The sequence below is a fragment of the Trematomus bernacchii genome, unplaced genomic scaffold, assembly GCF_902827165.1.
Source record: "Trematomus bernacchii unplaced genomic scaffold, fTreBer1.1, whole genome shotgun sequence".
NCBI classification, from domain to species: Eukaryota; Metazoa; Chordata; class Actinopteri; order Perciformes; family Nototheniidae; genus Trematomus; species Trematomus bernacchii.
Genome location: NW_022987720.1, coordinates 16,899,949 through 16,927,192, shown reverse-complemented (window position 1 = coordinate 16,927,192; position 27,244 = coordinate 16,899,949). Strand labels below are relative to the sequence as shown.

General features: G+C 43.5%; 1 protein-coding gene across 1 annotated transcript in view; it reads right to left on the bottom strand.

Annotated features, from left to right (window-relative positions):
* The window catches only part of notch3 (notch receptor 3), a 28,162-nt gene extending 4,063 nt beyond the window's left edge, over positions 1 to 24,099 (bottom strand). Inside the window, exons 1-30 of the mRNA XM_034143914.1 lie at positions 23,920 to 24,099; positions 22,812 to 22,884; positions 12,151 to 12,293; positions 11,715 to 12,050; positions 10,935 to 11,057; positions 10,604 to 10,837; positions 10,354 to 10,509; positions 10,056 to 10,241; positions 8,906 to 9,019; positions 7,576 to 7,689; positions 6,475 to 6,708; positions 6,098 to 6,208; positions 5,799 to 5,991; positions 5,540 to 5,685; positions 5,090 to 5,323; positions 4,809 to 4,961; positions 4,469 to 4,697; positions 4,181 to 4,382; positions 3,913 to 4,069; positions 3,651 to 3,835; positions 3,404 to 3,536; positions 2,923 to 3,293; positions 2,281 to 2,804; positions 1,863 to 2,186; positions 1,620 to 1,771; positions 1,304 to 1,532; positions 1,068 to 1,158; positions 755 to 923; positions 367 to 671; positions 106 to 253 (exon numbers count right to left, since the gene is read on the bottom strand). Of these exons, the coding sequence (XP_033999805.1) occupies positions 106 to 253; positions 367 to 671; positions 755 to 923; positions 1,068 to 1,158; positions 1,304 to 1,532; positions 1,620 to 1,771; positions 1,863 to 2,186; positions 2,281 to 2,804; positions 2,923 to 3,293; positions 3,404 to 3,536; positions 3,651 to 3,835; positions 3,913 to 4,069; positions 4,181 to 4,382; positions 4,469 to 4,697; positions 4,809 to 4,961; positions 5,090 to 5,323; positions 5,540 to 5,685; positions 5,799 to 5,991; positions 6,098 to 6,208; positions 6,475 to 6,708; positions 7,576 to 7,689; positions 8,906 to 9,019; positions 10,056 to 10,241; positions 10,354 to 10,509; positions 10,604 to 10,837; positions 10,935 to 11,057; positions 11,715 to 12,050; positions 12,151 to 12,293; positions 22,812 to 22,884; positions 23,920 to 23,962 (5,812 nt within the window). The 5' untranslated portion in view covers positions 23,963 to 24,099. The remainder of the gene's footprint in view (positions 1 to 105; positions 254 to 366; positions 672 to 754; positions 924 to 1,067; positions 1,159 to 1,303; positions 1,533 to 1,619; positions 1,772 to 1,862; positions 2,187 to 2,280; positions 2,805 to 2,922; positions 3,294 to 3,403; positions 3,537 to 3,650; positions 3,836 to 3,912; positions 4,070 to 4,180; positions 4,383 to 4,468; positions 4,698 to 4,808; positions 4,962 to 5,089; positions 5,324 to 5,539; positions 5,686 to 5,798; positions 5,992 to 6,097; positions 6,209 to 6,474; positions 6,709 to 7,575; positions 7,690 to 8,905; positions 9,020 to 10,055; positions 10,242 to 10,353; positions 10,510 to 10,603; positions 10,838 to 10,934; positions 11,058 to 11,714; positions 12,051 to 12,150; positions 12,294 to 22,811; positions 22,885 to 23,919) is intronic.
* Between the last annotated feature and the right edge of the window lie 3,145 nt (positions 24,100 to 27,244).

Here is a 27,244-nt window from a genome sequence, read left to right as displayed (position 1 = left end):
TAAAACAAACATTGAGATTACACATCCATGCTCTCAGTGAATATTATTACAAAACAGAAACAACAGCATCAGGACACCCACTTGAGAGAAGAGTTACAAACTTACCCAATTCATCTACTGCATTGACATCAGCATGACAAGTGATGAGTTCTTCTACCATGCCCTCTACTGCCAGTCGTGCTGCCAGGATCAGCGCAGTGGAGCCATCGTACATACGGGAGTCAAGATCTGTAGCCCGATTTCGGATCAGAATCTAGGAGGATGACATTTTTTTGGGGGGTTAAATATTATGATTTACGCAATACATGTGCTTACATTTGTTATAGGCATTTCTAACACCGCCAATAAAAAGTACATGTTGTTTACCTGGAAGACCCCCTGTGCATCTGCGGCCACTGCAGCATGTAGAGGTGAGCGACCGGTGTTATCCTGAGCATTAGCATCTGCACCAGCATCCAGCAGCCTCTTAGCAGCATCAGCACGGGCGTAGCGAGCAGCCAGGTGGAGCGCTGTCTCCCCAGTTCGGTCTGTTTGGGCAGCTAGGGAAGCTCCCTGGTAGATTAGGTCAGAGATGATGTTGGCAGAACACTCCTCACTCTCCTCCTCCTCTGTCACCTCAGGCTCTAAGCCGCCTCCACAGAATGATGCCAGCATCAGAGGTGTAAAACCATCTGGTATGAGATGAAAACAGTGGGTTAGATTGTATCTGTTCAAGAGTTCAAAATAACAGATCATTCATCTTAAAGTTACCAACCTGGGCCTCGGACATTAACATCCATGCAGTCACTTTCAAATTCTCCTTGGGGTGGGGTGAGGGCCATAGTGGGAGGCACACGGATATCTGCAGCTGCGAGGTGATGCTGTGTCCACTGCCTGCAGTCCACTGCATCTTCACTGTCTGAGAGCATACTTGGCTCCTCAACCTGAACTCACAGAAGGAGAGAATTTAATTTCAATATTTAATGCAAGCTTCAATCACAATCCTGTGATAAATTGTATGTACACATTTGTGTGCTTGCGTCTAAGTAAATTGCCATTTTTAAATGTTAAGACAATGTGTAACTGACCTTAAGCCTTTTTGCCTCTGGACAGTCTGTGTCCATCCACTGGTCACTGTGATCACCAAGGAGAGATTCTTCCGCAGTTTTTGCCATGTGTCTGTTAAAGGACAAATATGGTAAACAAAGTAAGACACAAAGAAAACCAATACAATTTCAAAATGAACCCCTTACAGAATTCCCACTTAAATTGCTTATGAAATTCAGACCTTATAATACCACATAATTGCAAACAAATAACTTACTTCATTCCAAGAGCATCCTGACCCACAGGTTCCCTGCGGTTTTTGTTGCTGCTGGGTTCCTTCTTTAAGAAGAAGCCCTCAGGGAACCAAAGGGTACTGTGTTCTCTCTTTCTACGAGCAATCAACATTCCTAGCACCAGGATGACCATAAGGAAAAGGGAAGCTAACCCGACCAGCATCAGCTTGGCCCATTGAGGTATTGGGTCAGGATGGGGATCCCTTTCAACACCTGTCATGACAAGAGAAACTAATTAGCACACCTGTACTTTCTTTGTCTTACAAGTTTAAATTGTGGCCTTTAAGTATCCCTACTCACCAACGGCTTCTTTGATTGGGTATGGGAAGCGAAGCATTTCTACAGCTGACAGAGCTCCCAGGTAGTCTGCAGCTCTTTCAGCTGTTGGGAAACAGCCCTCAGAGCTCTGAGCGGCGCACAGACGGTTGTCTATTTCCAAGTACACTATGGATCTACAAAAATAGCAGACAGGCAGGTATTTAGTGTAATGTTCAATGTATAAGAAAAACATAATATTTGATGTTTACTGTATGTCTGACTGACCCGATGACCTCCTGTTTAGGCTGCAGCTCCCGCTTGAGGCGTGCCCCGCGAGTGTATGGGTGGATCTTGGCATCTCCATTCCCGTCCAGCTGGAAGCGCAGTGAGGTGTGTAGGATAGCACTTAATTTCTGCAGAAAAGCTGTGCTGGTGCGTTGAAGCTCCTCGGGGGGAAGTAGGACTACCAAAACCAAGACACCATCAGCAAGGACTTCTGGAACCTTCTTTGCACAGTCCAAACCATCCCAGCCACACTCCACTGAGTTACAGCCGGGGTCACACTCTCCATTAGCGTAGTGGTCTATACAGTAGGCTTCATACACTGGACTGGAGACGACACAAAGAAAAGAATCAGCTTGAGATTTCTCGGATAAGTACAGAAAAAACGAGGGAATCAAATTAAGAGTAAAAGTAAACTTACTTGCAAACTTTCTCCTTGTTCATGCAGTCAAAGTTGTCATACAGACAATCAGCGTTGTTGCAGGACTCATCACACTGGCTGTTGTTAAAGACACTCCAACATTGTGAACATTGAGCCCAGGGGTTTTTTGATGTAAGAGAACAGTCCCCGCCGTCCCAGTCACAAAAGAAAGTGTTACATTCCTTGTCGCAAACATCATCTTTGGCTTTGCTACGACAGTCTGCTAGAGGGCATATGGGTACTTGAGGCTTGTTGGGCATGATGTCCTCACACCGTTTCCCTGTCCAGCCACTGGGACACTGGCAGTGAAAGTACGGGAAGCTTGTTTCTTCAGTGCACAACCCTCCATTCCGGCAGGGCTTGGAGGAACAGCCTTCATTGCTGCGATGCTGGCACTGGGGTCCACCATAACCTGGATGGCAGGTGCAACGCGCCCCCCTTTGGGTGAGTGCACAGCTACCACCATGGTAGCAGGGCAGCTCCCGACAGGACATGCTTCTTTCACAATTAAGCCCAGCATAACCCTAAAAATAGCCAAAATGTAAGCAATTAGTTTGTAAGCTTTCAATACACAAATAATGAAAGCTGTGATGTATAAACTCCAAATAGTTTTTTGAATACTTAATGTGAATGTACACTTACAAGCTGACATGTGCAGGTGTATCCCATTGCAGAGCTGCTGGATACAGAACACACTCCTCCACTCTGACAAGGTTGAGACTCACACACACTGAAACTGTTCTGACACTTTCGGCCAGTGAAGCCAGGTTTGCAGACACATTGGTAGTCATTTGGCAACTGGATGCAGTCAAGACTGTTGGGGGGACTGCAGGGGTTGGAGAGACACTCGTTTATGTCTCCCTCACATCTTTCTCCTTTAAATCCAGGGGGACAGTTGCAGCGGTATCCACCCACTCTGTCCACACAGGTGCCATTGTTAAGGCATTTAGGAGGAGCACTGCGCAGCCTCAGAGGTAGAGCACAGTCATCTTCATTTATCTCACAGAGAACACCTTAAAAAAAGAGGATTGTTAAATATTATTATATTTTCCAGTAATTTGTTGTAAAATATCTTAAAAGTGCCACTCGAAATATTGTTTCTGTTAAATATGTGCTAACATACCAAGTGTGCCAGGCGGACAGGAGCAGATATAATGTCCCACCAGATCAATGCAAGTGCCTCCATTCTGGCAAGGATGAGATTGGCACTCATTGATCTCTATCTCGCAGTTCTGTCCAGTAAATCCTGGCATACACTGTAAAGGCATACAGAAGACAATGACATTACTTCAACAATTGTGATGCAGCACTGTGTGAATACTGACTTAATCTGACAAAGACGCACATAATATAGATTTTTTTTAACTTACATCACACTGGTACCCTCCCACATATCCCCTGCAGGTGGCGCCATTGCGGCAGGGTTTGTCTTCACAGTGGTCTACCTGGGTTTTACAATAGCTTCCTGTGTAGTCAGTGGGGCATTTACAATAGTGGGAATTCCCAGTGTTGACACAGTGACCACCATGGAGGCACAGCTCATCTGTCTGGAGCCCTGATTGGAAGAAATGTTGACTTTAAACACTGTTACAACACAACACAAACGTTAAATGTAATTCGTTTTCCACATACCTCTTTTGCGTGCGGCTGTCTCACAAGAGACCCTGGAGATGTCACAGTCACGTCCAGACCAGCCGTTAGTACATTCACAGGTGAAGGAAGCATCCTTTTGGCGACAGCGTCCTCCATTTTCGCAGGTAGATGGGCGTCTGCACCAATCGACAGGTGTCTGGATAGCCAGAAGACAAAATTGTCAGGATGTATTTTACTTAAAACATGAAGCGATGAAGACTCAAGGAACATAACAAGATATTTTTAAGAAGAACCAATGAGTGTTTACCTGGCAGCGGGAGCCAGTATAGCCCTTGGGGCAGGAGCAGCGGAAGGACTCTAGGGCATCTTGACAGATGCCTGCATTGAGGCAGGGCTGGGAGTCACACTCGTTGACCTCGTATTGGCAGTGGGAGCCAGTGAAGCCTGAGCGGCAGTTACAGGAATAGCCGTTGATCTTATCTGTGCAAGAACCTCCATTGAAACAAGAGCTGTGGAAATGAACACATTTTATTGTCATATTCAGTAATTATACACATGTGAACAGGTTTAAAAGCAATGTAAAATATACACTCACCTTTCAGTGCAATCAGGGATGTTGGTTTCGCAGTGGTTGCCAGTAAAGCCCGGCTTGCAGGTGCAGGTGTAGGAGTTAACATAGTCTGTGCATGTGCCTCCATTTTTGCACGGCGAACTCTGGCATTCATTGATCTCTAAAGCACAGCGGGGCCCAGTGAAGCCTGCCAAGCAGCTACAGTGGAAGGAGTTCACAGCGTCTGTGCAGGAACCTCCACTTAGGCATGGATCTGATGCAATAAAGAGAGGAAGACTTTGGTCAAGAACAGTATTCATAGTCTTGGTATTCGTTTTTTACAGCAACAGGCAATTCAGCACGCTTTGTTTATGTGGCCACTTACTAGGAGTACAGTCGTTGACGTCTGTTTCACATGTTAGCCCAGTAAATCCAGCTCTGCAGGAGCACACAAAGCCTCCAAGTGTGTTAGTGCAGGTCCCACGATTCTTGCAGGGGTTGGAGATGCATTCATTTACATCCACATTACACAATTGACCTGAAGAATGAAAAAAAAAAAGGGTACAATAAGGTTTAATTCCAGATAATGGGAGTTTATTTATTAAGACTTTCTGTAAGATTCAAGAAAGATTATTTTAAAAATAAACAAGTACGCAGTTATCTTACCTTGCCAACCTGTCTGACAGTTGCATTGATAGCCCAAGTAATCTGGTGTGTGTGTGCAGAGGGCATGATTGGCACAGGGGTTAGGGGAGCAAGGGGTGAGGACCTCAGCACAAGTGGGTCCATTGTAAGGAAGCTCACACAGACAGGTGAAGCTTGCTACACCGTCCACACAAGTGCCCTTGTTCAGACAGGGACTGGAAGCACATTCGTTGATGTTCATCTGGCATAGGTTACCTGACGGGCAGAAAAGACATTACATAAATTAGAATCAGCCTAAAATGTTGCCTAACAATATGTTTTAACACCACTAGGGGGAGGTAGACAAGAGGAGGAAAACTCTGGAAAACATTGGAGAAATATTTTTAACTACAAGATGTAGATAAAGTATATTAGATACTTAGTAAATTCTTAAATTAATGCATATGTGGCAGTTTGCTTCTTATGTATTACCTCTGAAGCCTTGGCGACACTTGCAGGTGAAGCCATTGAGCTGGTCGATGCATGTGCCAGCATTCTGGCAGGGACTCGGCAAACAGTCGTTCCTGTCTAGATCACAGTTCTTCCCGACCCATCCAGGCTCACAGTCACAGCGGTACCTAGAAAATATAGGGTTACAGTCAATAATCCCAAAAATGTCCAAGTTATGCATGATACAATGAACTGAGTTGAAACTTGTAGAATTAGCAACAAGCTAGAGAACAGTTCATACCCATTAATGTCATCCCTGCATGAGCCATGGACACATGGGCTGCTGCCACACTCGTCCACCTGGGAGTAACAGTATGGAGGCTTAAAGCCCTCTGGACACTGGCAGTGAAATCCATTCTCTTCATCCACACATGTCCCCCCATTTCTACAGGGGCTGGATGAGCACTCATCTATCTCCATATTACACTTGGAACCTGGCAAGAGAGATGTTAGAAATCAATCAGACGTGTGTTTGTTAACATTTCCACTGAGGATTGTTTTCACATTTCGAATTTGTATTTTATTTTGATTGGGCCTTACCAGTGAAGCCAGGTTTGCAAACACAGTCATATCGGTTGATGCCATCTTTGCAAATACCATAGTCACATGGGTTACTGGAGCAATCATCAAAGTTTATTTCACAGTTTGTGCCTGTTTTGACAAAAGGTTAGAGTTCCATTAAGAAAGGAATACACTTCAGTACAGAAAAGGTCAATCAAAATGATAAGACATTATGAAACGTTTATTCTATATAATTTATCACCCTCAACAGACTTATTGTTTGCAGATGTTTGAGCATACTGTACACCTACAGTTGCACTGAATTTTCTCTAAATGTTGGCTAGCTTTTATTTCTTTTAAATTAATAATTGAAAGGTTTGCATTAACAATGTCAGACTATTGTGATTTCCTCTTACCTGATGTCCCATGTTGACACTGGCAGATGTACTTGTTGACTAGATCCACACACTTTCCCCCATTCTGACAAGGGTTGCTGTGGCACTCATTGAGCTGGTTCTCACAGCGATAGCCTGTGTAGCCAGCATCACAGTTACAGCTGTAGCTGGCAATACCATCAATGCAAGTACCATGGTGGCATGGGTCGGGCTGACAGTTGTTGATGTTACTGTCACAGAGTGTCCCCTCATAACCTGAAAAGCCCAAATGGAGATTGATGTTAAGGTATCTATGTCATTTGACGGAGCAAAGCCTTTTATTTGAATTTATTAGTTATTTAATTGAACTTCCGCGGTCTGTTTCCCAGTTTTTCTTTATAAAAGAGTCTACAGTTTGGGGTTCTAATTACTGTGGTTTCCATGTCGACAGTGTCTGTGTGTTGGGAAAGCAAGGGTTGGTTTGTGTGGTGTGTGTGTAGTGCAGTGCTGAGTTGGGTAAAGCAGTAAAGAAGGGCCCTACACAGGCCTCCCAGGCCTGCTTTTGTTCTCAGTGGCGGAGGGAACAATAGACTGCCCCACGTCAAACAGAGCCACTTCACTCAACAGAAGGGGCCCACAAACACAGGGAATACCAAGCAGCTGGCCACTGAAACAATGAAACAGGCTCCTCTGTAGGCTTGGGTCCAAAAGAACATGTTAAATATCAATGTATACTCCAAGTTAGTTCATACATACAGCCTTTGTGAAGATAAACGTTTTCACTGCATCTCTTTATCTATGAATATGACTGAATGTGAAGGAATGAAAGTTAAGATGTGACAGAAGGTGGTTTGTAGGGGTTTAACAGATGAACAGATGTCGGGGTGATGACCAAGGCTGCTGGTCCTCAGTGACCCCATGATCCTGAGACCGACGAGGGAAAGAGGGGGATTAGGGGCCTCAAGTCAGTCTGCTTGGCCAGCAGACAACCATCGAAAAAGCTGACCCCCTCAAAACACTGAACATTTAACAAAGACCAAACAGCCCAACAAGTGTTTAAGGATCATCTGCTCTTCTGCCTGGGAAGACATATTGGATATTGTCTAACAACCATCAACTAATATTAGGTACAGAAGCCCTTACCTTCAGAACAGCGGCACTCGAACCCATTTGGTCTGTCGTAGCATTTTGCCCCATTCTGGCATGGCGTGCTGGCGCACTCATCGATGTCGATCTGACACATGGTGCCAGTAAACCCTGGGACATGCAAACACAGAGGTGAAGGGTCAGAAAGAGGGTCCAGTGGAATGGTCCACGCTCAGGTCAGAGGGCAGTTCTGTCCCTTCTTAGAAGGCCAGAGGTCTTTTGCTAGGTTAGTGACGTCTGGCTTAGGTTGGGTTTGAGAGCGTCGCGACTGGTTATTTGTGCACTTGGACCAATGCTAATATGACCACTACATGCAAATGCATTGGGAAACAGGTGACCTTGATAATGTTTGTGAGGGAGGACTAACAAATGTAATGCCTACAAATGAATATTAAAATAAATGTATATTGCTATCTGGTGATATTAAAATATCTGAGCAGCAAAATGCCACATATGCAGTCTAAGCTCAATTAAGGTCGTTGTACAGGAATGTCTGGACTCTGGTGAAGGTACTTTTTTTTTTAAACAGTTAAATGTAACTTTAACAATAATAATAATAATAATAATAATAATAATAATAATAATAATAATAATAATAATAATAATAATAATAATAATAACAATAATAGTAATAGTAATAATAATAAAAACAAGAGTAAGGATATGTTAATTCTACAGGCTTGAAAAGCTTGAGAAACTTAGCAGGCTTGAAATCGGTGGGCACAGTGCCCAGACAGGGGTGAATTGGTGCATTGGTAGCACACTGCTCAGTTGATTAACAGTGTCAGGATGGTCTGTGTGTTGGTGCTTGGACTGCAAAAGGGGGGGTTCAGAGGAGACAGTGGGATTGTTTTCTCTTTTAGGGACCCCCACTCCCCCTGCTCCCCTTCCTGCATCAGCTCCACCGGCTCAATAGCTAGATGGGGGGGGGGGGGTGGAGAGGGGACGTCTGTCCCAGATGTAAATTGAGGACCTGGAAAAGAATCTCATTAGCAGGACTGCTGTTCCCCACCACCGCCAGGGCAAGACGAGGGAGACTGCTGTCCCTTCCACATTCCACAGAGGAGGGGAGCGGGGGTCACAATAGTGTCTTTGTTCAGGCAAGAGGAGAGGATAGGCAGCCTTGTGGGTCTGCCTTTTCATACGAGTGGTGCTTCTAAACACCAGCAGGCAAAAGAAGCCAGGCTGACCCTCCCTTCTCTGGTTCTGGGGACATTTAAACTTTAGCTCTCTGTTCTGACTGCTGCTGTCACTGAGTTAGAGTTGTGAACAGGGCTAGAAATAAACAAAGGTAAATGGGAAAAACGTTTTGGTGGATAAGTCTTACCTGGCTGGCAGGTGCATGTGAAGCCATTGACCATGTCCCGACAGATACCATCATTCACACATGGGTTGCTCTCACAGTCGTCAACGTCTACCTCACAGTACGTTCCCATGTAACCTGAGAAAAGAAGATCACAATGAGTTGACATTTTTTGAGAAGTGGAAGCAGATTTACTATGATTAGATCTTTATGTAACGTTATGTCAGTTCAAGCCAGCGTGCTGTGAATGTAATTGCTTGTACTGTGTGCAGCTGATAAAATGATCTGTGGGAATCATTTCTATTTTTGACATGGGTCTCTGCTGAACCACAGGATGAAATAAAAGACTCTTGGAGCATCCCCAGTGTTCCCACTCTACTGACTTAGAATCACCACAACCTACTGTCCATGGAGCATTACCCCTCCCTGGGTCAATGTCCCATTCACAAGATGCATGTTATACATTCTGCATTAGCAAACTTTGGAGGGTTCCTTCATTGAGGTGAAACAGAGTGTGGAACAGAGTGGTGGGAGAGGCTAGCGTGGAATCAGAAATAATCAGCAACTCCACATGAGCTTTGCCAGGCTGGCTGATGATGAGGAGGGTGAAGAGGAAGGGTATGTCTCTGGAAATGAAGGGGGAGGGGGATAGGCTCTGGGAAAAGGCCTCTTTCCCTCTCCGTGTATGAGGGGTGCAAAGTGGAGCACAGAGGGGCCCTATTGTTCCTCTCTATTCCCACCACTCTACCACTCATTAGTATTCACAGCACACTCCTCCCCCTAACTGCTCGCCCTCTCTCACATACAGTCCTATAGACCCGACTCCCAGCTCTAATTTGTATAGTTCCCAAAACCCCAGGATGCATGTAGGTCTGTGCGTGAGAGTTTCACTGTGTTTTTGTCACTGAGGGTCCAAACCATCACTTAGTCCAAACTAATACCCTGTCTGGCTGTACACTGCACAGAGAGTGCAGCAGTGCCTCCATACCCCCAGTGTCAATGGAAATTCATTACATAACAGTCTACACTGGCAGTCTGTATGGAAGAACTGCATGATGCTTCAGCAAGTTGTTCTCCTCTGCTATTGGTTTAGGCTGGAAGACAACATGCTGAATTGATGTTCTGTATTGTTTTATTGTACAGTAGTAAATTACAACCAATCAAGCCTTAATACCTGGCATGCAGATGCAGGTGAACTCTCCAATGCGGTCCAGGCAAGTGGCATCATTCTGGCAGGGCATGGAGAGGCATTCATTGATGTCAATCTCACACCGTGGACCGGCATATCCTCGGCCACACTGACACTGGAAGGAGCCCTCTGTGTTTACACATTTTCCAAAATGCTCACATGGGTTGGCACCTGCAGGGACAAGTATTCATATCAGTATACCATACACAGCCAGAAGGAAAAGGAAAGCGATGAGAATATAACCACAGTACTGACAATTGTAAGGAAAAAAAATCTAAATTACCAATCGAACACTCATCCATGTCCTGGTTGCATGCACCTCCTACAAAGCCGGCGGGACAGGTACAAATGGCGCGGCCGTTGAGGGGGTTGGTGTCGCACACTGCCCCCTCGTTGCAGGGGTTACTCACACATGCATCGTCAAGGTGGCACAGCAAACCTGTGGAGAAATTCAAAAAAGAAAACGCATGAAATCAACAATTTAGCAGCCAGGAACAATAATGGCACAGAGACCAACAGATAAAACCACTAACCTGTCTTTCCAACTGGACACTCGCAGAAGAAGGATGCCACACGGTCATGGCAGGTGGCCCCAAAGAAACAAACAGCTATGGCGCAGTCATCAATGTTCTCACTGCAGTCATCTCCAGTCCAACCATTCACGCAGACACATGTATGACTACCAATGGTGTTGAAGCAAGTACCCCCATTATGGCAGGCGTTTGGTTGCATGAGACACTCGTTGACATCCTCAGCACAGTATTGCCCTATTGTGATTAGATGAGATTTTGTATCACACATCTGTTTATATATAAATGTACATATTTCAAGTTTATTTCAAATAGGATGTAAATTGAGCTGTACCTGTCCATTCTGGTGCGCACTGACAATTGTACGTGTTGACTCCATCTACACATATTCCTCCATTCATACACTTGTGTCCTGGACAGTCATCCACATTATTCTCACAGTTGTGTCCCTGGAACCCTGAGCCAGATGGAGAGACAAAAAAGAGTTATTATACACAGACACAGTAACACACACTAGCGGACAGTTTATTAAACATTCAGTGGTTCCTGTTCCAAACACTAAACATCCCTACTCATGACCTTGAGTTATATTTCCCACACTAGAGGAGGTGTAGGGCAATGTGGGCAATAAAAAGGTTCAGAGGGTGTCTGATTGTTTACATGTTCTCATGATGGTTCCCACACGATGCCAGCATCAGCCATGACTCCTGCCTGCTTCAGGGGTCTGCACTCCCTGCAGTGTTTGCTTATTTTATAATCTCTCACAGTTTCAATGACTTCCTCTCTGGCAAGAGACATTTCCTGTCAGCTCCCCAGTGGGAAACCAGAAGGCCCATAAAGTAAATTCCTTCTGTTGTGAAAAGAGCAGAGTGGAGTAGAGTGACGGCGGGCTGCCTCTTCAACTCTCCCACCATCCCATCTCACATCTGTAGCTATTAATAGCAGAAAGAAAGCTGACCTGGGAGAGAGGCGTAAATCCCAGCAACAACACTAAAAGCTACGTCATCAGCCTGGGAATATATGTATGCCTGTAGCACTGTGCAGAGGGCCTGGGAAAAACCTGACAGTTGATGATTTTGTGTGTGTGTGTGTGTGTGTTCTATACTGCTGGTACCTGGTAGGCAAGCACACTCGTAGGAATGGTCGCTGGTCTGTCGACAGGTGCCCCCGTTCATGCACTGAGATGGGGCACAGGGAAGGACGGACACTTCACATGTGCGCCCACTGTATCCAGGTTGGCACTGGCATCGGAAGGACCCATGGGTGTTCATGCAGAGGCCACCATTGAGGCACATGCCAGGCTTGCGGCACTCGTCAATGTCACTGCGGCAGTTCTTTCCCTGGAAGCCAGGTGGGCAGGAACAGTTGTAGTGGTTATTCCAATGGGCACAACGGGCTCCATTGGCACAGGGACTTGTGGCACATGCGTCAATGAGGGAGCAGTCTTTGCCTGGAGATTGGAAAATGAATGTTATTAGTAAAAATAGAAACTTTTAATCACCCTTCTGAAATCTGAACTTTCTAATGAAGACAAACTCTGATAGATGTACCTCTGAACCCTCTTTGGCACACACAGGTGAATTGTGGGATACCATTGACCACCTGGCTCTTGCAAGCTGCTCCGTTCAGACATGGCGATTGATAACAGGGATCCAGTTGCTTACACAGAGGACCAATGAATCCTGGACGACATCTAGACAACAGATTCAAACACACACAACACATTAGGATATATTTGGCCTGCAGGTCAAAACAGGTCACAAGGTATTTAAGACAGAGCTGTGACTCAAACTCCAGCATACCCTAAGTCCCTCATGTTCTTGGTTTGGCAATCTGGGCCCCAAAGAGGCCTTGGCAAGGCCCGCTGCCTGACTCATACATTGGCTTAAAAGATGCTTCTGGGACCTGGAATTAATTTGTCATAACAAAGCTTGCCCCATAAGTACTTATCATGCAATGAATTGTTTATGGATAGAGGCAGGCAACCCGTAGGTGTCTTATAGGCTTCAAAAGGAATATTCTATGGTTATTTCCAGCCGAAAAGCCTCAGTTTCTCAATGTCAGCTAACATTGTTCCACAGTTAACGTTTTTTTCTCCAAGCTCAGCTCTTGTTTCTGTTCTCATATATTAGAGGAACACACCCAGAAACAGCATTCTGGAAACATAACATTTGCCAAAAAATACTGACATGAGAAAAACAAGGATTACACACGGAACACATGAGACGAATTCAAGCAGCAGCTGTGGTATTTGATTGAAACAACATATCCTCCTTCTAGTGACTACATTCTGATACAACGGAGCATTGTGCATGGGACATTAACGCCTTGTCCACACATAAAGCGTTTCAGACACATTTTGTGCATCTGTCTCACATATCTCTGACGGAACAGATAGGCTATTTTGGAGATTTGTTCTGCTTCAAGTCTATTTTTCTTTGTCCGTAGCTACAATGATTTTGTATGGGCTTCTCAGCGCTGCCAAAACACAGGTAACCCACACTCAATGCTGGGCCTAAATGTATCCTATGTAGAAACATTTGGGGGGCTGAGCTGTTCCTGCTGCTTGGCAAACAAGCTGCTTTTGATACACGGGCTACGTAGACATGGTATAAGCCTGACCTAAACCTGCTCCACCAAGAAGTTGAGATAAAAACACAAACAGAGCGTCCTATAGCCCTCTGCAGAGGTCCTAAGGGAGAGATGGTTTGGACTAACTGTCCAGTATGAGCTTGTAACTTTATATCCACAGTAGAGCCCCTGGCTGGGAACAAGCCCCCTCTTCAAACAGGCTGTTTGATGCTGATGACAAGGCAGTGACGGCTGGGTTTTCGCCCGCCCTTGGGCTCTGTCTTTTCTTTCATTTGAGCGGAACCCCTGGGCAGGATAAACAATGGGTTTTCATCTATTCTCTTTTACAGGAGCATCACCACTAAACTGGTATTTGTTCATTCTTTACTTTTTTGATGTGCCCTCCCCCACTAATAAACTATAACAAAGACTAAAACAATTTTGAGACCCTTTCCCCTGGCTAGAAGCTACAAAGATGTCCACTGAAATTGCCTGCTTTATTTCTGACTGCTCAGTAAAACTAGAGCCTACGAATAATTTAGCGTTTTTCTAGCTTTAAAGGCAATAGCGAATTGTAGGAGCCACAGGGCTAAACATGAAGAAAGTAGGTATACAGACACAATATACACCAAAACAGAGCAGAAAAAGTAGTATGTCTCCAAAGTACTAGTTTGTTGATGTATAAATAGTATTTAAGTATCAAAACAACAGAAAATGCTGTCGGGAGTGTAGCTTTGTCCTATGGTCAGCACTGAGAGACTGCATTCTGGTGTGGAAGTTAAGTAAAGCCGCTCTGGCGCACCAATGTTGAAAGAGTTATTCAGACAGTTATAACAACTATGCTACCATCTCCTAAAGCCCCCCTGAACGCCAGCTTGGCTCCCCCCCCTCCCCCCCACTCCAACAGCCCCCTCCTCTCACGCGCTGAGAGGTCAAATGTCAGAGGTCCCCCGTCTGATTGTGATGATAATGTCACTCAGGCTGCAGGGAGTGGGGTGGGGCTGCTCTCCAGGAGAGAATGTCTTAGAAGTTGGAATTGGCGTAAAGTCAGAATAAGAGAAGGAAAGAGTGGTCAGTTTTAGCAAGAATGTCATGTCATATTTCCTGTAATCCCTTGTCCCTTGCAATGAAAACACTGCACTCACTCCGAATGCACGATCCATGTTGCCCTAGCAACCTCACAGACGAACAAGCAAGCCTGACACCCAACCAAACATCCCTCCCCACCCCCCACCATTGGTCCCCATGGCTATTTGTCATGGCTTGGCTGGGTTTATTTAGAGGCAAATTAACTATGTCTGGAATCTAGGGTGTCACTAAAAATGAAACACAAACGTGGCACAAAGAGGGATTTGAAAAGGCTGAGAAAGAAAGTTGCTTATAGAGCTGAAAAATACTAGGGTAACAGTCAGCCACTTTGTTGCACTGTGGACATTTCTTCTCACTAAACCAAGGCTTTGTGGACAGAAAATAACGTACAACTAATTTGAAGAAATATTATCCAAGTGTGTTCAGCGCATTGGTGTGTCTGTGTGGGTGGTTGTGTAAGAATGCCGGTAGTAGTTATGCCTGATAAATAATTTGTCCTCCATTGCAAATGCAAACCCAACCGAGCAGCCAAAACACACATTCTTTTGTCTAGACCTGACTCATTGCCAACATGCTACTCCCATAACAAACAAATCAGAATGCTATCAGTGCAGAGACTGTGAGAGACATGGAACTTTGCCCTGGTGCACCTGAGAGTCTCCTTATCAGACTCTTTACAACCTTGTGGATTCCACCGCTTTTCTGGGAACAGAGAGGCAGGAACTAGGCCTGGCCTTATTTGTGGCGGATGTAGGAGGCAGGTGCAGGCTGCTGTTGTGCAATGGGCCCCTGAGTCATATTTAGTGAGTGTCGACTTCTGACCTTTGAGGAAGACAGTGCAGCAGACGAAGAGGTGGTCTTTAAGTGCAGCGGAGGGGCGGCCAGAATGGGTAATCTCTGAGTTTAACTTTTGAGGACTTTTGCCAGCTGCAGCACCGGCACCAAGCATCTGTCCGCATCTGTCAATGAACTTCTGTGTGTCTGGCATCTAACTCCCCTGCCAGACTTTAAGCCAAACATTTTTTCTGTTTTGCTCATGGGAAAAGCCCAGTAACCCACACACCAACACACACACACACACACACACACACACACACACACACACACACACACACACACACACACCACCACACACACACACACACACACACACACACACACACACACACAGACACCACACACACACACACCACACACACACACACACACCACACACACACACACACACACACACACACACACACACACACACAACACACACACCACACACACACCACACACACACACACACACACACACACACACACACACACACACACACACACACACACACACACACACACACACACACACACACACACACACACACACACACACACACACACACACTGGCCATTTCACAACACTCAAGAGATGTGATCATCATTCACAAACACATGCATTAACAGATCTTCTTAACAGACTTTAAGGATTGTAACAGGAAAGCACCACTGCAACAAAGCAAACACATGCAACAATCAATGCACGCCCAAACACAGGGAGAAGAAACTTACACCCAGCCTCAGCCTCTTGTGAACCGATAAAAGAGAAGATCCAAAGACAAAAGTAATAAAAGAAGAAAGAAAGAGATTGCATTTGTTAAACATTTAAGGGAAACAGTTTAAAGCAGAGTTTAATGTGCAGATAACCTTACAAAACATTTTGAAATTGAAATATGACATTCCAGCACTGTGATTTCTCAAGTGTTCTGTATCGAGTGTGCGGATCGTCTGTCTAAAACTGTTTGATTTATGCTAGTAGATTCCATCAGCTAAACTTGTGTAACACAATGCCAGTTTTCCTGCTTTCTGGGTCACTGAAGCAGGGTAACCTGAGCTCATCCTCTCCTATACAATAGCAGCTACTCTGCCAGAGGTCAGAGGGTGGCTCACCTGTGAACAAAGAGGCTGTAATCTCTGACACGGTTCTTACACACTGTCATGCTCCACAAAGCAACAAGTATAAGGACTCTTCCTATCTCAGAGGGCATTTCCTAAAACTAACGGAGAGGAAGAGCTACTACAACGGAACTACCATCCTTTGACTTGGTGCAAGATTTCAACTCCTACATGTTATGAGATGAGCTGATCAAAGTTAAAGCAATTATTTAGGAAAAAAGACAAATTTGGATTTTTTTGGAACGCTTCGAACAGTGTCTCTTTCTCTCAAAACATTTTCCCCTTTTTCTACAAGCAAGCAAGAACTAGCTCTACTTCTTTATGCAAGTCCATAATGACACCACACTGCCAACAGGAGCCCATCCACATCCCCCCCTCCTTCCAGCAGCCTCTTCTGCACTGCTCTCCCCAGCTTGGCTCTCCCTTTCTCAGCAAAGAGCCAGATTGGGGGTTGGGGAGTGTTTTGTGGCCCAAATAAAAGAGCCAAAGTAGTCAGAACTCCTTTGTATAAAAGTGTTGGGGGGGAGCAGTGACCCAAACAGCTAGTCTTTCAGGCCTGGGCTTACACGGACCAACAGGCCTGGGCTGTAGCCTGGCAACAGTAACCCATGGTGAGAGAGAGCTGCACTGAGAAAAAGGGGGTGTTGGGAGACAGGGTTTCATAAGGACAGTTGGAGCACTTCAGAGGACTGATCCTCTTCATATGAAGGTAGCACTGAGCGGCGTGCGGGACCAATTCAGTGTGGTAATTAAGCATGATCATGTCTAAAAGGATGCATGTTTCACAGTTTAAAGTGCAACGTGTGTTCCAACAATTGTGCTTAAGGCATACAATGAAGGTATTGAAATCTCCAGAAGGAGGTTTTCATAGCACCCCCAGAGCATGAATATTAAACATGTGAATGTAAGGACATTTTATTTTCTCTCAAGTAAGAGCAGTGATGAATGTGACTGAAAAGTTCGCATTTCAGTGTGTTTCTCCATTTGTCCTTCAGCACTCACATTTACATGTATAAAACTTTCAATATAGAATGCCAAAGAAATGTCCTGCATTTCCTTGGCAGAGGGGGACTGAACAGATTGCCTGCAAGAGAATGAAATTGTTATGTTGTTGATAAGTGTCCTATAATGTTGCCAGAGAAGAGCCATAGTTTTAACACTTTTTATGGAAGAATACTCCCTGACATTTTTCAAATAGCAACGAATTTGCCCATAACCACATTGCATAAATCCCTGGGTCGAGGTCTTTCAAAGCATTCTCCAATGAACTCAACCACAAAAACCCCACCCAACCACCTAAACTGAACCAGATCCACTTTAACTTTGAAACTGACATTCAAAAGACCTCATCCTCATGCTATCATGAAAGATCCACTTCATTGCCTTGTCCAGTGTCTCACATTAGCCTTAACAATAAAACATAATTTGGAAAACATTTCTTAGACCTTCTAATGGCCTGTATTGTTCATCATTTCACAGCAAACTTTTCACAAGTGGAAACAATATAACCAGGTAAATAATGTTGACTGAAACTGTTGAACCGATTGAACAAAGACTCTCATATGTTTATTGTCCTGAGAGAATGAGATTTGTTTACTGTTCATAATGATGATGTACCATGAACACAAAGAACAACCAGATAATGTCCATTATCTCAACTGCTGTCCCCAGTAGAAGTACTAGAGATCAGTGGGCCAGTCATACCTAATGGAATATTTAAGAAAACTATGATAGTAGTGTAGCAATTCCTGTGCCATGTGGAACTGTATTTAATGATTCTTACATTATGAGAAGGTAAACATTGACATCAAAATGTCGGTGGAAAATGTGCTTTGCGGAAAGGTGAATGCCTTTTTCCTGAATCATTTAATGATGGACCCATCCCTTCCTCTCCTTAAAGGAAGGGAGAGACTATGGAAATGTTGCTGGCAGACCTCAGTTATTTCAATCAGGATTGCCTGAATGTTTCTTCAGAAGTCATCTTCTACCGGATAAGAACAAACAACCAGGGGCTGAAACTTCAGAGGCAGGCTTATCCCTACATAAGCATGTTGTCCAGACATACATTGACTCCAAAAACTATAATAATAAAACAAATACCAACTGGATGTTCTAATGGCAAAACGTACATTAATCTGCACACAGGGCTAGTTTTTCCAGAAATGTGTGACGTGCTAGTCAGCAAACTATTTTTCATTTCCACATGCTTGTATATAAGTTCCAAGGAATAAACCACAACGCAGCTATTCGGGAATGATGAAATAAAATATGTTGAAGGATGAGAAAGTTGAGGTTCAAGGAGACCTGGGTGCACCGAGTAAGCTGCTTAAGCTTTCTGATAAGACAGGATGTGCGTGGCTGAGAGGTCAAAAGGCACCACTTCCTGTGACGGGGCCTGGGAACCACAACTCCCAGTCTCCAGTTATGACCCAGACAGAAAACAGGACAACAAACCCAAATCCTCCTCCCTATGATGGTGTAACCTCTTGGTCAGAGAGTACTCATATTCTCATAGATATGACAACTTTCTTATCAGTAATTGAAAACTGGGCCTGTCTGTAATGCAATAGTTTTCCCAGATAATGACAATGGCTCCATCTGCCTGCCAGGACACCATGAGTGATATGGGCTATATGTTGCCTCACAAAATTGCAAAGTAAGTAATTGCAAATCAAACAAGTCATTCTAAACATCCCACTTTCAATGCGACTAGGCTGACAGTATTGTTCAGTCGGCATTCCTGAAGGGGTTACCAGGGGGAATGGATGGGAGGTATGGACAATAACCTGAAAGCACCAGAGGGACAGGAGGAATCTTAGTAAGCATTCCTTTCTAATCCACCATAAAGATGCCAAAGAAAACACTAGCCCTGAGGTGATCCGAACTAAGCTAACAATATAATCGGTCCCTTTGCTATGGTCTGTCAGTAAATATGTGCCTTGGCATCTGTGTATACTTCCACGTCTTGGGGAATTCTGTTTTGAGAGAATTAACCTAAAGGTGGCACATTTACATTTGGACAAGTTGTACCCTCCCCTGAGAAAATGTGTTTTATGCTTATGAAAAAAAGAATAAGGAGTGCCTGTACTTTCTAAACACACACACAGTTCTTGCACTCCACACTCACTGGACAGTCTGCTCGCTGTCAAAGTCAAAATAAGTCCTCTTTCATCATGTTCTAGAGGCTGGGAGTTGCAAGGTCATAACAAAACACTCACAATTTATAAGTTAATTCTGCTGCTGAGGCCAAGGGCAAACTATTTAAAAAATAAAGAGGACCACTGAGTCCATCCATGGGCCGCACGCAGCGGAGAAGCCTCACATGTATTTATTTTCAGCTTGGGGAGTCTGACAGGAAGATATCGGTCGTAATCTGCGATCTGCCACTGTGTTGAGAGACGGAGGCAGAGGATGAGCCGCCAGAGCTGGGACGCCACGCAGAGAAAAAAAAAGTGGTCCTTGTTGCCACTGCTCTGTGAGAGACGCAACATGTGCTGGGGGGACTGTGTGCTACCGGCTTCATTCCTCCACGAGCTTGTCTCTCACAGTATGGGGGCGGCTGACTGCTCAATGGCAGCACCTGGCCCTATGCTTCCCCTTTGTCAAGATCTGACTTCACTGGATTACCATCACAACATCCACCAGCTGTCCTCTAGGCGTACCCCCCCACACACACACACACTCCCTCCCCCTTACCCAGCCTTCCACTACCCGTTCCCCACCCCCAGTCCGATCCCTCCAGCTGGTTCCTCTCTGAATGACACCCACTCAATCTGCCTAATTATCTCTCCTCCGGCCACGTCGCTGTGGCCCTCTCAAAGCCATGCAGCACATTCTGTTCACAGGGTGGAGCTAAGGGGCCAAAGGGTCTTTAACTGGACTTCCTGATTGCTCACCTAGAAGGCCGCACTCTATGTGACACGATCAACCCTTCACTGTCAAGTTCAAAACTCTGGGCCACACTAGCATCATAGAAAGAATACTTCAAACATGTTCATTGTGTATCAAGGAGAACAGTGTGTCAGAAATATAAAACCTCACAGTACCAGAAAGGAACGTACTTTGAATCTAAGCCATGTTGATTACAATTTAAAATGGTGTAAACCTGGATTGCAGAGTTGCTGTCTCTTGGAACTTTCACCTATTGAAAAAAAGAGCTTCCTTGTCAATGGAAAGCGAACTCATTCTACCCACATTAATTATACAGTTTCTTATACAAACTCATCTATGACATTGATTCTGAGCTCAACATGAGTTGACTTATTTCACACTGCTGGCCATAAGTTAATATTGGATTCACATATCCTCAGTTGACCCGGGGTTACAACCATAGTTGTTCCAACTCTCTGCAGTGTTTCAAATGGCTAATTTAGGTGCAATTGATTTCCTGTACCTTAAAACATGTATTACTTTAGGAAAAGTAGATCCAACCACAATTGTTCCATCATGGCCAACCATCATTGCAATCACAATTCAGTTGAAGCCAACCTGCAGGCAATGGAAGTGAAACCTATGTCTGGAGCTGGGTCATGGAGCCAGCTTGGAATGCTCATTTAGTCTAACAGCATTAGCTGGGTTTTACTGTGTAACTGGGAGAGTTGAAATGGGTATCAGAGTGTTCACTTGAACTGTTTACAACTTTAGTCACCTATCAGCAGCTCTGGCCTGCAATCTTTACAAGACACCCGAGGAGGAAGACAGACACATAAAGGAACTAACAAGATAAAGAAATATTCTTAAATGTTGAAGCTACAGTGTGGTATCATTGTTGTTTTCCAACCAGACAGAGGATACATAGGTATCTAGGACAGTAACAATGGTAGCTGCCACAAGCTTGGTATTAATGTCACTTGAGCAGCTACAAGCCATAAGAAAATGAAATAACATGAATATTCTCTGCGTAAAACAATGTGAGTGGTTCTCCGAAACGAAAGTGACGATGTCAAGCAAGGTTATTTCTCTACTGGTTCTCAGAACCGTTCAAAGACCAAAACATGTATCTGTATCTGCATTTCTATCTCTCTACTCTGTATTGGCTTGCTTTGCTGTGGCCTTTCTTTTCTACCTCTCTGCACCCTGTTCTGATGGTGCCAGGTTACAGGCAGGTATCTGGTAGAATAAAGGATCTTTTCTGCTGTTTTGGAGCTCCTGTTTCTGTAGGCTCCCAGGGGAAGGGGTGCGGTGGCTCCAGCACTAACCTCTGTCTAGAGACTGGTCTGACCACTCTCATGTGTCCACGCTCCGTTGCTCTGCCCTGCTATGGGACTCTTTCTACACTGTGTGGTAGGACATTTGATGTCCCCTTCTATTAGAAATCCCCTCCCTTTACCCTTGAAGTGCTTCATTTTCTTGCCAATTAACCAGTCAGGTGATTACAAATGCCCTATTCCTACACTCCTAACATATATACACCCCCCTGCAGAGCGTGAAGAAATAAAGCAGCACAGAGAAAGAATGAATGATGCCCTTTAAAAGAAACTCATTAAATCTGGAGATTCCTATACACTTCTCAAATATGTAGGTTGTGATCACTTTCATTCGTTTTTTTTTTTTTTTTTCTGTGTGGTGCTGAAAATAAATGATTACCCCAGAAAATGATCTTGGATATGTTAGAAAAAAAAAACCTGGCTGCATACAATTAGACATTGAGTTACTTAAATGACACTCACCCATCTTGGCTCCAGCTAATGATTAAAGAAATCTGGGAGGTAGTTACTTGTTGCACATGCAGTAGAGTTACACATTGGCAAGTGTGTAATGGCAACTTCTGATCAATCATTTTAAAGAACTATGAACATGTTTAAAAAAAAAAAAAAAAAATACATATATATATATATATATAATTGAAAACAATGTGCCGTGGTCTTTTCTTGTGAAAAGCACATTCCTTGTTGGCTCAACTTTGTCCTGGCAATTGTAAACTGCTAGTCCACTCCAATAAAATAATAAATGTAATGTCTTGGAGGGAAACAGCTGGCAAACAAGGTGTTTTTGTTCTATCAATCACTGTATATCTATCATCTGAAACACTCAGGCATGTTTCCTAAGCTAAACTGTTCTTAAAAATAACAAATGACCGCCGGGCAAGACACTGTAGGCTATTTAACTCGACCATTGTAAGAGGTTCCCACACAACCCCCCTCACCAATTTGGAAAACAAAAGCTTCATCACTGTTAAAAGATGTGAGAGCTCAAAACTGCCCAAAGCAGGCAGGAAACAAAGAAAAATCACAAAAAAAGGTCTAAAAGCATTGCAAAAACAGTAAGACACACACCAGGAAAACTGTACTTGCTTTTGAGGAAAAGCTGTGAGTAAATCTGACGAAGCTCTTAAACAACAGGTGCAAAGCCAACATGTTGATGCTTGATGGTGCTTGTGAATCAATCTGTTATATCTTTCACCAGAGCCAACAGAACATTTGGAAAGCATATTCACTTCATGTTTAAGTATCACACTGAAAATAAATCTTTCCCCTGAACCTTTGAAGAACCAACTCACAAATAACAGCCTGTCAATTTAAACACAAGGCCTACACTTGAAAACCTTTCAAAAGCTGACTTAAAGAAGTATTAAGGCAGGATAAATCACAGATCTTTACATCATTTCCACTTACATGCATCGAGAGGGTGAATCTAAGCATGTCCCTCCATTATCACAAGGTTTGAATTTATCCAGGCATCGGAACCCTGTTGAAATTGGAGAAATGTGTTAGACAACCACACAACTGACAAAAGACTTTAACATTAGGGGAACCTGTAATTCATCCTACTTTTTAAATATCTTTTAAATAATGTTAAAAAAAGAGTATACAGAATATATTAATAAACTCTTTGTAAAGTATCTTTGAATTACCCAAAGTAATGTAAACTCTTTAAACTCCTGGATTTCAAGCATGTCTAGCTTGGCAGACTTTGCCACTTGTGGCATCTTGCAGACACACCAGCATGTTTGTTGTACTTATTTATCCAAATCAGATAACGTTTTGGTTTCCTTGAAAGAGATACATGCTGACATGAGATTGTTTCTGTTTAGAGAGAATTACATTAATATCTGACAGTCAATGCTCAACAGCTACGAGGGAAAACACATTCAGTTGTTTAAAAGGTCTTTGTTCAAAAAGGGAGGGGGTAGCTTTGGCTCATCATCCCCTGATTTAGCTTTAACAAATGATGTTCTAACATACAATCATTATATTTTTTTAACGTCTTATGTTAAGCCTCATTGCACAATACTACGATCCTCGGGAAAACTTGTATTGATGTTACAGGAGCACTTCCACACTTTGGGTTTTGTTAACTCGGTGGAGCTGCAGATGTGATATAGTTCACAGACTTCTACAACACAGAAGAAAAAGCATAATTGCAAGAAGATCAGATTTATTTTTGTTTAAATATCAATTTCTCCCCCACAGACATTGCATTTACGTGACTAAGTTTGTGTTTATAATGATTCGTTTCTTCGGTAGCCTAACGTTATCTTCTGCAGTTCAATCAGGCTACTGCAAATAGCTTTGGGACAACTTTGCAAACTATTTGTTACTCAAACTAATAATAAACCACCAAATAAAACACAAATAAAAAGTTGAAAATCTATATTTCATATAAACATGTCAGAGGGCAATAGCCCCAATCATATTTGGAACAGTATAATTTATGGCATGTCCGGACATATCCAGTCTACCACTGATGTAGAGCTTCACATATTAAATGATTTGGACTTACCGTAGCAAATTTGCATAAACAATAAAATGACAAAATAATCCATGGAATATTCCCTTCCATTTCGGTGGAAAGGTTTCCAGCGTTTCAAGTTGGGCTTTTAGTAAAAATACATCCTTTATAAAGTTCACATCAAAATAAAGGCCTCACAAAAACGAGGGGGGGGCTTTGTCATAAAGTCAGCCGGAAGGCGTAGCGGTTAGTTCACAATCTTGTATTATCCGCGCAGCCTCGGCCAAGGCTGCTGTGATTCTCGGTTACCTCCTAAAAACTATTTTGGAAAAACTGTTTGCTACAGGATCGGTCCCAGCCGTCTGGTATTACTACGCCCCTCGCGGGGGTACTCTCTATCTCGATATCTATTATCTATCTGTATCGAGTACCATAGCTTATCTCTCGTATAAGCGAGAGTCGAGACCGAGAAGAGCGATCGCGCTCTCTCTCCCTACGATCTCTCTCTATCTCTCTCTCACTCTCACTCTCTCCCTCTCTCTCTCTATCTCTCTCCCTCTCTCCCTCTCTCTCTCTATAAGACCGCTGCTCCATCCTGCTTCCCAACAGTGGGCCCCTCAGGGACTTTAACACACGACCACCACCACCCTCCCCCCACTTATTGTAAAAGTTTGGGTTAAAAAGGAAATAGAGCAATAATTAATCAATTAGCAGATTTTAAAGTAAAAGCATAGGCCATAAAAAAATGTCATCTGTGGAAGCCGTAGTACTGTAAAAAGTACGACCAATCATTTTTGCCGGCCCGGCTAAAATAACTGGATGGCCTACCTGCCTGTCAGCCTTCCATCGGGGCACAAACTTATCTCGTGCCCTCATTGGTCATGTGCGCGTTCGTGTGTGTTGGAGGAGAGGCTCTGTAAGGAAGTGGCAGATTTTCTCCGGTTGTGTATTTTCAAATTCTAGCGATCTCGAGCCGGTTTCTCAAATGTACCTACCCCACCTTTAAAGAATATTTTTTAAACTGTAGAGAAAAAATATATCAAGAATTGAACCAAAAGCTAAATAAAAACCTGGAAAACACTCATATAGCTCATAATATCTTATCAATATTTCATGCTAATCCTGAACCACAGAAAACTATTTTGATATTAACCCTTTCCTAAATTAACACTTTTCTTTTATGTATGACTCACTTTTTGATGTTAAACATGGTGGTTGTTTTGTACGCTGGCAATTTACCTATTATTATTACTACTATTATTATTTAAATATCCTGATGTAGTAAAAAAACAAAAACAGTCAGGACTCCTAGGTTATAGTAGCTTCTGTATTGCAGTCGATTAGCATTTGCAACAATCTTGTGCAGGCTTACTTGTTTGTTTACAGTCGGTGAATTGCAGATAAGAGAGTGAATTGTGTTGACATGATTGTAGAGAGTGCAGACATTCCTGTTATCCCCACGGCCCATGGACTGCATTTCAGCCCTGCTGTCTCAGCCTGCACCTCCTCAGCCCATGGCAATGGACTCATTTTCTGCAGCCGGCGTATAGTGCCTTGGTTGTTCTGCAGCAGAGAGCGGAGCCGGTCGCTTACAGAGACAATAGCCTTGATTTGAATCATAAAAGGAGTCCGGCATTATGACACAGTTTCTCTCTGCAGGGGAGGGCAGCACACTAATATTCAAGAACACTGCCCAAACACCACCGTCTCCCCCTTTCCATCACACTGTTTTTGGTCCTTGCCTTGAATAAATTACAGGCATGGGTAGGGCCATGAATGTAGCTGGCTGGTTTGGAGTGAAGTTCGTTAGTGCATGTGACGTCATCTATAGGGGTCAGTGAAAAGAGCTTGTTAGGCCTCGCAGACACCTGCTTCATTTGGCACCCACCATGTGATGAAGGTTTGAGTGCAAAGTTTTCAATAGCTGGATTCAGCTTTTTGTGCACAATGACATGATTACTTAATTTTGTATTCTTCATTAGCACTTGGATACTAGTGCAAATCCTCTTTCAAATCTGCCCCAATCATGCCATCTCCACACACGGCGAGGCAAGGCAAGTTTATTTATATAGCACCTTTCAACACAAGGCAATTCAAGGTGCTTTACAAAAATGAAAGACATTCAGACAAAGGCTTGTATCTAACCTGATATGTGGGCACGAGATTCTGACTGACTGTCACCAGCAACAAGTGAAAACAACACTAATCAAGGAGAAGGCTGTAATAGTATCTTACAAGTATAATTAGAGGTTTACTTCAGTTTTTATGTGGTTGTGAAACTTCTCTTTCACCCTCTGGGGATGTGGTAGATGCACTCGCAGCTCACGTTGGCAGGTGTTGAGAGTTTTTTGATTTGCTTCCAGTTGGAGATGGTCCCAAGGAGAGATTTCTCCATGTGCTCAGGGTCAGACAGTTGTTTTACAGTATGTTGCTATTTAGGGAAGTTTACAAATGCCTCATGTGCAGTGTTTGTCTGAAAAACCTTGATAATTTCATGAAAAACAGTCTTCTTCATTCCTAGCAATGTTTTCTCCACAACAATGTCACAAGTGGAGGCAGTTATCGGTCAACAAATACCAGAACAAAACTGATCAAAGAATAATTTATTGAATATCTGATTGTAGTTATATGTGTATAAAAATAATAAAACAATAGTAACAACTAAAAGCAATTAGAATACAAAGCATCGGGCATCCAATTAAATAGAAGAATACAAACAAATGACTTGAATCAGGACTTCCAATACTCTTCACTCAAAAGCTAAAATGCTTTATTTTAAAGGATTACAATCTGTTCTCGTTAGTTTAAGTGGCTGCTCCAGCCTTTCCCCGTGGAAATATGACCTTTACTTGATTGTTTCGGAAAAGAAAGAGAACAGTGAAGTAAGTCTTGTGTGAAAAACAGCAGTAGGACAGGCTCTGGTTTCTTTGCGGGATACTCTCCTATACCATAGTCTGTAAATATAATTAATTTCATTTAATTAATTCTTAATCATGTGAAATCTTTCTTTCCTTATACCTCTTCTATCCCTCGACATCTCTCTCTCACACACACACACACACACACACACACACACACACACACACACACACACACACACACACACACACACACACACACACACACACACACACACACACACACACACACACACAGAGGAAACAAGTCAGTGTTTTGTTTGTTTTAGAGAGAGAGTGTGAGAGTGGAAGCCCTGGCGACAAAGTTCTCGCGCTGGGCACAGGGGGATTCTCTAATCACACAAACATGGAGGAGACAGGTCAGGATTTATAACTCTGTTCTCTGTTGGAGAGAGAGCAACACTCCTCTTTGAACAGTTGTTAGCATTGCTCGTTGTTAGTAGGTGTAAATCTGAAGA